Source organism: Otolemur garnettii, unplaced genomic scaffold (genome assembly GCF_000181295.1).
Source record: "Otolemur garnettii isolate 467f Iridium unplaced genomic scaffold, OtoGar3 scaffold00006, whole genome shotgun sequence".
NCBI lineage: Eukaryota > Metazoa > Chordata > Mammalia > Primates > Galagidae > Otolemur > Otolemur garnettii.
Window position 1 is genome coordinate 45,075,373 of NW_003852401.1, and position 11,600 is coordinate 45,086,972.

The 11,600-nt window shown below is 45.0% G+C and overlaps 1 protein-coding gene across 1 annotated transcript in view; it reads left to right on the forward strand.

Moving 5' to 3' along the window:
• PTCH1 (patched 1) overlaps window positions 1–11,600 on the forward strand; it is a 79,523-nt gene that overhangs the window by 53,065 nt on the left and 14,858 nt on the right. The window contains exons 14-17 of the mRNA XM_003783001.2: window positions 271–673; window positions 1,673–1,982; window positions 8,077–8,219; window positions 10,267–10,450. Of these exons, the coding sequence (XP_003783049.1) occupies window positions 271–673; window positions 1,673–1,982; window positions 8,077–8,219; window positions 10,267–10,450 (1,040 nt within the window). The remainder of the gene's footprint in view (window positions 1–270; window positions 674–1,672; window positions 1,983–8,076; window positions 8,220–10,266; window positions 10,451–11,600) is intronic.

An 11,600-nucleotide genomic window follows, 5' to 3' on the forward strand; every position in this document is an offset into this window, starting at 1 on the left:
TTGTTTGTTTTGTTAGGAATTATGCTTTAAAGGGGTTCATCATCATGTAACTTGCTCTGGAAGCCAGATTTAGGATCCGTCATCCATTTGACTTCCTTGCATGAATCACATCTATGTCCACATCAGTTAGGAGAGTCCAGTGATAGGATGTTTCCTCCTAAGTCAGAGCTAGGAGTGAGACGGGTATTGTCTCAAAAAGATAGTATTTGGCAAAAGCACAGTTTCCCCTTTTTTCCGCATTACATCGCAATGCCTCTCACCTTCTTCTAGCCCCTGTGTCAGCAGAGTGATTCAGGTTGAACCTCAGGCCTACACAGAGACCCACGAGAACACCCGATACAGCCCCCCACCTCCCTACAGCAGCCACAGCTTTGCTCACGAAACGCAGATCACCATGCAGTCCACCGTCCAGCTCCGCACGGAGTACGACCCCCACACGCATGTGTACTATACCACCGCTGAGCCACGCTCGGAGATCTCTGTGCAGCCTGTCACCGTGGCCCAGGACACCCTCAGCTGCCAGAGCCCTGAGAGCACCAGCTCCACAAGGGACCTGCTCTCCCAGTTCTCTGACTCCAGCCTCCACTGCCTCGAGCCCCCCTGCACCAAGTGGACTCTCTCGTCTTTTGCTGAGAAGCACTACGCTCCCTTTCTCTTGAAACCAAAAGCCAAGGTGAGTTACCACAACTCAAGACTCTTCCTGCCTTCCAAAAAAACCAGAGCAGGCTTCCACGGAGTTCAGTAGTTGAACTTTGCTTTTCTTCTTTTTCCATTAAAAAAAAATTCATTAAAATGTTACATATATAACATCCTTTGAAAGGAGTCGATCCATTTAGAGCTTGGGACCATTTTGATAAGCTTATCTTCCACTGTATAGCAAGTGTTTCTGTGTGAATTTAGATCAACTCTTTACATTTTAAACTTTTTTTGAGACAGGATCTTTCTCACTTGACTCGTGAGAGTGCAATGATGTCATCATAGTTCACTGTTACCTCGTGGGTGCAAGCGATCCTCCTGTCTGAGCCTCCTGAATAGTTGGGAGTACAGGTGCAAGCCACCATACTCAGCTAGTTTTTTCTGTTTTTCTTCTTTTCTTTTTTTTTTTTTTTTTTTTTTTTTGAGACAGAGTCTTACTATGTTGCCCTTGGTAGAGTGCTATGGTGTCACAGCTCATAGCAACCTCAAACTCTTTGGGCTTTAAGCAATTCTCTTGCCTCAGCCTCCTGAGTAGTTAGGACTGTACGCATCTGCCACAATGCCTGTCTGTTTTTGGTTTTTGTTTTTGTTTGTAATTGTCGTCGTTTGGCAGGCCCAGGCCGGGTTCGATCCCGCCAGCCCCAGTGTATGTGGCCAGCTCCCTAGCCCGCTGAGCTATAGGCACCTAGCCAGTTTTTTCTATTTATAATAGAGACAGGGTTTCACTCTTGCTCACACTGATCTTGAATTGCTGAGCTCAAAGCAAACCTCCCACCCAGCCTGCCAGAGTTCTACATTTTTATTCTTCATGAGGTTCTTTAAAATGTACTTCTCTCTCTGGGAGAACATCTCCTGTATGCTCTATCAGAGACAGTGCAGTGGAGAAAACAAGATGCTAACTGAACAACAATCTTTGCCAAGGAAAAGGCAGTGACATTCCTCTGAGTCTGACCTTGTGCCTCTTACTCCTTTCCAGGTTGTGGTGATCTTCCTTTTCTTGGGCTTGCTGGGGGTCAGCCTTTACGGGACCACCCGAGTGAGAGACGGGCTGGATCTTACAGACATCGTACCTCGGGAAACCAGAGAATATGACTTTATTGCTGCACAATTCAAATACTTTTCTTTCTACAACATGTACATAGTCACCCAGAAAGCAGACTACCCGAACATCCAGCACTTACTTTACGACCTTCACAAGAGTTTCAGTAATGTGAAGTATGTCATGTTAGAAGAAAACAAACAGCTTCCCAAAATGTGGCTGCACTACTTCCGAGACTGGCTCCAAGGTAAGGCACTGGGGGCTGACCTTTCAGCCTTTTGAGTGTTCAGCTTCTGTAGGTTCCTTTTGTTCCCATTATGAAACCATTAGATCCTAATGTACCACTGACTTGTTTCATTGATAACCTGAGTGTTGTTTGAAATTCTTACATGGACTGTTTCTGCTGTGGCCTCCCAAATCTGGCTTTTTACCTGTAAAACAATGCCAATAATTCAAACACATGACTCTGGAACTTCTGTAAGAATTTATGAATACGTATTAGGAAAAGGGAAAGTATATTGCAAAGTATGGAGCCAGGTCCTTCTGTTGTTCCTTGCTTTTGGATGGATGGTGACTATTCCGGTGACCAGATGAAGTCAAAGTGTTGATGGAATTCCTGAGCTGATCTGCATCAGGACAGTTTGGACAGCAGTAGATGTAATTCAAACTTCCATATTTGGACCATTTTTTAAAAAACTTTATTCCTATTTGGGCAATTTTAGACTGACAGCAAAATTGACTAGAAGAGAAAAATTTCCCATTTTCCTCTTCCTGGCACACACATACATAACCTTCACTACTATACACTTCTCTGACCAGAGTGGTGCATTTGTTACAATTAATGAATGTACCTTGACACGTCTTTATTACCCAGAGTCTCTAGTTACCTTCGGGTTCATTTTGATCTGTCCTTTGGGTGGAGTGCAGTGGTGTCATAACTCACAGCAACCTCAAACTCGTGGGCTCAAGCCATCCTCCTGCCTCACTCTTCTGAGTAGCTGGTAATCTGGGTGTGGGCCACCATGGCCAGCTAGTTTTTCTATTTTTAATAGAGGGCAGGGTCTTACTCTTACTCAGGATGATCTTAAACTCCGAAATTAGAGTCATCCTCCCTCCTCAGCCTCCCAGAGTGCGAGGATTATAGGCAATGAGCCCCTGTACTTGGCCTCATTTTGATCATTTTTTTTGATTTGGCATATGAAATCTATAAATGCTTAATCCTATTTTATATTATTTCATAAATAATTGAATTATGCTTTAAAATGTCTATCTTGGCTTCTTAGCTTGCTCTTAGAAACATTTCTAGGAAGTATTAGTCAACTAGAGGAAAAAAACTCTAAATTTGTTCCTAGCCAGGCGCAGTGGCTCACATCTGTAATCCCAGTACTTGGGAGGCTGAGGCTGGTGAATTGCCTGAGCTTAGGAGTTCAAGACCAGCCTGAGCAAGAGCGAGACCCTGTCTCTTAAAAATAGCCAAGGGTTATGGCGGTACCTGTAGTCCCAGCTACTTGGGAGGCTGAGGCAAGAAAATCGCTTAAGCTCAAGAGTTTGAGGTTGCTATGAGCTGTGATGCCACAGTGACAAAGTAAGACTCTGTCTCAAAAAAAAAAAATATTTGTTCCTAACCGCTTACTGAGTATAAATGTATGCAATGAGCCCAGAACATCTGTTCACTTAATTCTGTGTTGACACATGCAATGTGAAGTAGGATAATTATCCAACACAATTCAAGCAAAAATGCTTTTACAGGAATACACAAATCATTATGGCACCTAATATTTTTTGGCTTAGGTTATCCAAATGATTGTCTTAATTTCCCACTTAATTAGTGTTGTTTAAACACAAATTTAAGTGCCCCTCTTGGTCTTAAATCAATACACTTGTATGTAAAGATTAAGCAGCCAATTTCCCTGTGAGTTTGCATGAAATGGTAAACAGCTTGAAGTTGATTGAGAAGGGTCCCATACAGTTTCTGGCCTTGACTTGTGTTTCTGTTCATACATGTATATCAGATTTGACTTTTGTTTGGAGGAAGGTGAAGAGAACACCCTGCCATGATTATTATTTTTAATATACTTCTGAGACAAACTTGAATTTGTTCCAAGTCACATTTTTTATATTTAGTTTTAAAAGCAGTAGTTTTTGGATAATGAGTTAAAAGGAAATCAGACAGTAGAGAGAGTCCCTTTTCATTTTTTCCTGCATTTCATTTATTTGCCCATTGGCCAAAGACCTGCAGATAACTTGCAACCAATGATAAAGAGGTCTGCTGTGCACTGCCACTATCTGTGCTGGGCAGGGTTGTCATAGAATGCATTTCAGTGTTTTTAGTCATTCCTTCTGATGTACAATGTGGTGTTTTAGGCAGTGGTAGGGAAGGGGGCAAAAGAGCGTTGTCTGTAGGCAGTGCCAAGGGGTAACCTATTTATGGAGTATTGTAAATTATCTCTGTAGTTTGATTTCTTTACTGACATAAAGCCATTGGATTTGAGGGTTTTTGTTTTTTAATTGAGACAGGGTTGCTCAGGAAACAATTGCTTTCTTGCCCAGGCAAGAGGAGTGTAGTGGTATCATCACAGTTCACTGCAACCTCAAACTCTTAGGCTCAAGCAATCTTCCCTCCCAAATAGCTGGTGCTACAGGTGTGCACCACCACACTCAGCTAATTTTTCTATTCTTTGTAAAAAAGGGGGTTTCAGGGGTCTCATTATGTTGCTCAGGCTGCCCTTAAATTTTCCAGCCTTGGCCTCCCAGAGTGCTAGGATTACAGCTCATTTTTAAAAGGTGCATTTGAATTGTGTTTTGATTGCTAAGTGAATAGTACCTACCAAAACCAAGTTAGATGCATTTGTGTTAACAAGCCAAGGCCTCAGGCAACCTGGAACTATGTCTGACTCTTACAAGGTACATCAGAGCACTTTGCATAGAATGATCAGATACTGGGGGCCCTTCAATATCTAGATGATTTTCAGACCTTGAGCAGTTTTGGTCTTTCAACATTTCCTTCAGGAAGCAATTATCCCTGAGTCAGCTTCTCTTGTAACCATTTTTGGGTGGTTTTAATGATGGGAACCTCATTGGTTTTAAATGGAATTGCCATTAATACCGTATCATCGTTTCATTGGTCTTTATTGGCATTCCAGTAGTTTGTGTTTGGTTTTTTCTTTTCTTTCTTTTTTTTTTTTTTTTTTGAGACAGAGCTTCACTATGTTACCCTTGGCAAGAGTGCCATGGTGCCATAGCTCACAGCATCCTCAAACTCCTAGGCCTAAGTGATTCTCTTGCCTCAGCCTCCTAAACATCTGGGACTATAGGCACCCATCACAATGCCCAGCCATTTTTCTTTTTTTTTGAGACAGAGCCTCAAGCTGTCCCCCTGGGTAGAGTGCCGTGGCATTACAGCTCACAGCAACCTCCAACTCCTGGGCTCAAGCGAGTCTCCTGCCTCCGCCTCCCAAGTAGCTGGGACCACAGGCACCCGCCACAATGCCCGGCTATTTTTTGGTTGCAGCCATCATTGTTGTTTTGGCGGTCCGGGCTGGGGATTCGAACCTGCCACCTTAGGTGTACGTGGCTGGTGCCTTAGCCGGTTGAGCTATAGGCGCTGAGCCTGCCCAGCCATTTTTCATTGCAGTTGTCATTGTTGTCTAGCTGGCCCTGACCGGGCTTGAACCCACCAGCCCCCACCAGGTGTATGTGACTGGTGCCATAACCACTGTGCTATGGGTCCCATGATTTTTTCTTTTTATATAATAAAAATACATAATAGTTAATTGGGACATTATCTTGTGTGTTACATCTTAAAATATACACGCAGATGAGATCAAATTAGAGACAAAACTGTCCTATGTGTCAGGTCCAAAGGGTGTTCCTTCTTATTTCACATCAAATTATGCAAGTAGATTTTGATTTTGATCATATCTAAAGAAAAATTGGCAATTAGGATAATTCCTTTAGCCCAGAACTTTACACTAGAAAATAATTTTTAGCACAAAATATCAATAAGGAGAAATATAACTAAAATTCTAAGGTTTCACCATAAAATAAGTAAAATGATGGAATTTTCTATAGTGTGCATGTGTTGCAATATAAAATGTTGGCCAAGGGGCATTGGAAGCAAATCTGTGTCCTTGTTTTGTGGCCAGGATCATATATTGCTCATACACTTGGGCCAGCCCATTGTTGTTATTTGAGATTTTTGGCCGTGAGCCAGAAAATACTATACTAAATATGAAAGAACTTCTCTGTAAAATAGATGATTGTTTCTTGGTCATGTTTGAGCCCCCAGTGGAGTGAATGGCACCTCAGAGACCCTTGGTGTAGATCCTGGGTGGAATTGCCAGCAGGGGTGACCTCCCATGTCTGATCTCCCTTTCTTTGGTTACTCTCCCTCCGCCCCACACCAGATGTTAGTACTGGAGTTCACTCTGTTAATCTTATTCATGCCTTCAACGAATACTTCTTGGGCACCAGGGTGTGTTCAGGGTAGTTCAGAGCAGTGAGTGCTTCCAGCTGATTCTGGAACTGCCTGGGTTTAAGCATTGCTCCAACACTTACCGGAGCTAAGTGGCCTCCACCAAGTGCTTCAACTTTCCAAGCTGCAGTTTCTTCATCAATGATGTGGGAATGAGCAGCATTAAGGGGGCTGTCTCCGCTTGTTTGTTAGCCTGACTCTCACAAGGGCTGGTGGATACGACCTAGAATAGCCCAGTGTCCACTGTGTGTGAGCTGCTCTTCAGGCTCAAGTCCGATACGTGTCATGAAGTGATGGAAATTCTATTGTGGTGAGGGAAACAGACCAGGCCTCCCTTTTGGAGGGCAATGGGGAGTGGTTGTTTTTTCTCTGTTTATTTTTTTCAAAAAAAAAAACGGCTTTCGGTAATAAAATAACATCTGTTCAATACAGCTTGTGTGCATGCCTTGCTATGAAAAACAGTCTGTCTGAGAGCTGGGAGTGTAGCCGACCTGGTGGTCTTGCCCTGCCTTGCTTCCCCTCCCACCCCATAGGGAGGTAAGGGGGCTTCTTTTACCACCAAGCCCACCATCCTCATCCCAAAATCGTTCATCTAATCAGCAGTGTGTGAATGAGGATTTAGTTTTGAGAGAGAGAGAAGGGGTCTGTGACCCACCTCCACCACCCCCATGAGCTTAACGATTCTGAGCACTAACACCACCCGATTTTTTTTCCGTCTTTGAAGTCATCCAAGGCATGTCCTGAAATGAAATAAACCCTTCTCCCTCTTACCAGCCATGTCTAACCCATACATGTACAGCTTGCTCCAAAGCTGTGGTTTCCTGAGCTGCTGGGGCTTGGGAGTTCTACTTGGGAGGTGAATGAGAGGAGAGGGGGTGGGGGGCTCCACGGAGAGTACGCGCCAGCCAGCACTCAGACCCTAAGGCCGGGTCACCAGGGCCCTGTTTTATCTTCCAACACGCTTATCTCTTTACAGCTGTAGCCAAACCGTCAGGTCTGTAATGATGGTTTTGATTACAGAGGCCAAGCGCAGCTGTGTGTGGTGGGCTGGTGGACGCGCCCATCCCCCAGGCCCGGAGCGCCTGCCTCCCCCCCCCCCCAGGCTTGCGGTTTGTCATCTGTTCTCACAGAGCCTCCTTGTATTGGCCTGTGGCTTCCTGTTCTCAATCAGATCCAAATTTACCCTGTGAGGTATTTTCCCTGTGTGCACACACGAGATCCTTCCCTTCCTTCCCCTCCACACCCCCTCTCCTTAAGAAAGGGTGGCAGAGAGGAAGAGAACGGTCGAGAGTGAATAGGTGTTGGCTGTGATCTTTACACAACCTGGCAGCGGATCCCACAGCTTGTATTAGCTCCACAAGTCGAACAGATGGAACAAATTGACAGAATCGTGTTCACTCACCCTGGGCTCCAGAAGCAGCTGAGTTGCTGTTTGAAGTTGGGAGTTTGAATGTGTTTTCCCCCCTCTGAGTAGAATTTCTGGTTGTATCGGCGAACCCATGCTCAGCACCCTAGGTGGCGTGAAACGGTTAACGAACTTGGTGTGCGTTTCTCTTGCTCTCTTGCTTTCTTTTGGAATAGTCAAGGGAGAAAAGAAGAGGAATTATTTTTTTTTAAGGTAAAATATGTATACTTGTTCCCTAGAAACAAACCATCCTCCCCGTTCCCCTTTTGAGCAGCGATTAGCAACCTGCAGTTCGTTCACAAAAAATCCAATATCAATTAGAGTGGAAATAGAATACAGAGAGTGTTCTGAGTTTGTGTCCATCACTCCCCTACCCTGGTCCTTGTCCTCAACCCAACCCCTTAGAACCAGGGTCGTTCTAGTTAAGAGTTGTAATGTATTATACACATTTGCCTTTTTAAGGACTCCAGGATGCATTTGACAATGACTGGGAAACTGGGAAAATCATGCCAAACAATTACAAGAATGGATCGGACGACGGGGTCCTTGCCTACAAACTGCTGGTGCAGACCGGCAGTGGCGATAAACCCATCGACATCAGTCAGGTACACCACAGAGGTTCGGGGTGAGGTTGGGTAGAGCTATGGGGCAGACTGATGACAGCATGCCATCCCAACCCGCACTCTCGGGGCCTGAGGTGTTAACAGCTGGTAGAAAGAGTATCAAGTTGGCTCTAAGTCACCTCATCCCACCCACTCATCCTGTGGCCTCAAACAAACTAGTGAGCCTCCCTGTCCTCATCAGTCAGGTGGGGACAGCTTTACTACCCTACCTCCAGTGCAATGGTCAGGGTAAAGGATAGTCCAGATGATGGAGGCTCTTTCTGATGGTAGAAATGCTATCATGTCATTCCTTCAAAATCTACTCCCATTACCATGCTGGCCCTGGCAGTATTGAACATGGAAAGATGGATTTGTTGGGTAGCAGTGGTTTGGATGAGCAAAACGGAATCTGGGTTGAGTGGCTGGGTTAGGAGACTGGAGAGGTTACTAGAATGGCCAGAGGATCTGTTACATTTGATTTCTTTGGGTCCCCCACCCTGGCCCACGGAGCAACCAGAACACTCTCATGAATGAAGCAAACAGAAATGGAAATGCCTGTGCCATGCTACTCACTCCCCGAAGTATGAGGAGCTGTTCCTGTTTGGTAACTGTGTTTCCCAGCTGCACTGGCACCTTCTTTGAGAGGCTGGGATTCCAGCACAGCCTTCTGACACCTCAGGCATGTACCGGGCTCTTCAGCTTTCACACGGGGCCCAGGTCCCTCAGCGTCCACAGAGCCTCTTCCCTCCTCTCTGTAGCCTCCCTGCTGTACCTTCAGGCGGAAAACTGTCATGCTAATGATCTTCTAGGCAGCTCTGTTTACTGTCTCCCCTATTTTGCTGGCATTAAAGGTGACAGATTTACAAAGTACATTGTTCGGAGTTATTATGGAGTGTGAAACTGGTTGCTTTATAGCAACATGCAGCAGGCTGTCGGATCTGAGGAGTGCGTGGGCAGAGCAGTCTGTCTGCGGGATGGCAGGGAGATGCCAGGAAAATGAGCTAGCTTTAGGGACCAGGGACTCCATGAGACAAAAGCGATCGGAACAAGCCTGCAGGTATCGTTTTCTCTGCCTGGGAGGGAGAAAAGTGTGCAGCATTTGTGGAGGCCTAGAGCTGCACTATGTAATTCCAAAGATGGTTTGAAGACATACAGTTGTTACATATCCTGTGGATTAATTGGATCCAGATTCCTGAAATCTAGTTCTCTCACTGTCCACACTCTTTTCTTCCTTCACTCTTTCTCTATTAACAGCTGTCACTGGTATTTTTCATTTTTGTTTTAAAAAGACCAAAAGCAGGGAATGAGGCCTGAATCTAAAATAGCCAGGAAACAGATTTTTTTCTGTGTATATAAAACATACATACATACACACAATGTCATGTATTTTTCATCTAAGGAAAGCCCTCAAGGCCTATCATAGAGGGAGCATTCTTGGCCACACAGAGGGTCCAGCATTCTGAATTTGACCACCTCTTAGAAATGAGATTACCTGGAAAGGCCATGGGTGTGCACAAGTCTCTTCCATTTTCTGGCGTTGGGCATTTTTTGAATACACAGGTCATAGGAGGCTAGTGTTAGCAAAATTTATACAGATGTTGTTTTATTTTTATAGCTCTCCTCCATTTACTGGGTGGCATTTCCTTCAGTGTTAACAACAGAGGTTAACTGCACACAGACGTGTATGGGGATTCTTGCCAGGTTTTTTCCCCTCCCTTCCCCTCCTATAAATATGTTTCTCCAGATTGTTCATTCTCTGCCTTGGCTGCAGACAGTCTTTAGCATTCAGATTTAATTGGTTCAGCCAATTCCTGAGCCATCTGCAGAACCTTGTGTTTGTTATAAACACACTGACGATTGCATCCTCCGAGAAGTGCACTTTGAAAGAAATCAAAGGTGATCTGATGGGATTTTCAGCCCTTCCAGACAGTGGGCATTCTAGTCTTTGTTGTAAACGGTGGTGCAAAGCTCCGCTTCTGTTCTGTTTAGGCAGGAGTGTGTTCACCCCCGGCCCCATTCTCAAACACCTCTGTTTTTCTCATTTTTGTAGTTGACTAAACAGCGTCTGGTGGATGCAGATGGCATCATTAATCCCAGCGCTTTCTACGTCTACCTGACAGCGTGGGTCAGCAATGACCCCGTGGCTTACGCTGCCTCCCAGGCCAACATCCGGCCTCACCGACCTGAATGGGTCCATGACAAAGCTGACTACATGCCAGAAACAAGGCTGAGAAGTAAGTAGCACTCCTGTTTCTTCAGTGCTCCACAACTGCCCTTGTCCATTGACGCTACCCAGGGTTCAAAAGTATAAACAGAACAATATATTTCTTTTAGTTTAAAACTCGGTGAGACAGATGAGGATGTGTAATGGAATACAAGCCCATGCTCTATCACGTTGAGAAATAAGACTCTCTAATCTCTGTCTGTAGTATTGCCTCTAAGCCGTTCATTTCTCTTGAATGCCAGCTGTTCCATGTGAAAGTCGGGGACGCCTCCAGGTTGAGTGTTATTTTACTATTGCAAAGTTTTATCACTGGGGATTATATGTTTATCTTAACTTTGTCAACTCTGGTGTTGAAGGGATTTTTGGCACGGTGGGTCATTCCCATAAGCCACCAAGCACCTGTACTCTGTCAAAGCTGTTTAAACCGAAACAGAAAAGTCTGTATACAACAGTGTCCTCTTCCTTTCACCTCTCAGCCCAGAGTTTGAAAGGTGGTTCTGTGTGGATTTAATTTGCATTTACATGAGAGATAGCAGTAGTAGCTTATGCGCTGGATATCAGGGTGAGGGAGGATGTGAGAAAGAAGACGGGTCCCCTTGCGAACATGACTGGAGAGTGAGTGAGTTGTGCTTCCCTGGATCTAAACCCCAGAGCCCTGTGGCAAGCAGCCAAGGCTTGTCTTAATGAAAATTTATAGTTGAGATTATAATAGGGCAAATCATGTTTAGCAAGTCAACTGAATGACCCCAAAGGGTCTGGAACACACAACGGCAGTAACTAAATGCTTGTTGTGTAAGGATTTCTTCCCTGTTGCTGAAGACTTAGCATTGCATTAGAAAAGAAGCATAGAAGGTTTAAGTTTGTTCGGTCACTAAAAGGATAAGTTAAGCATTTTTCTCAGGAAAGCATGACTCCGGAGTTATTTTGCTCTTGGAAGTGAGTGAATTAAATAGTTTGAACCTAGCATTTTCACATGTATCAGTAGAGCAAAAAGTGTTCTCAAAATTTAAGTCTGAGGTTGTTTAGGACCCCGCCCTCCCCCCCCCCCCCCCCCCCCCCCCCCCGGGCCCCGGGCCCCCCCCCCCCCCCCCCCCCCCAACTGCCGGGCCCCCCCGCGCCCTGCCACAACTGTAATAATAACAAATAATTGTTGAGAAGTG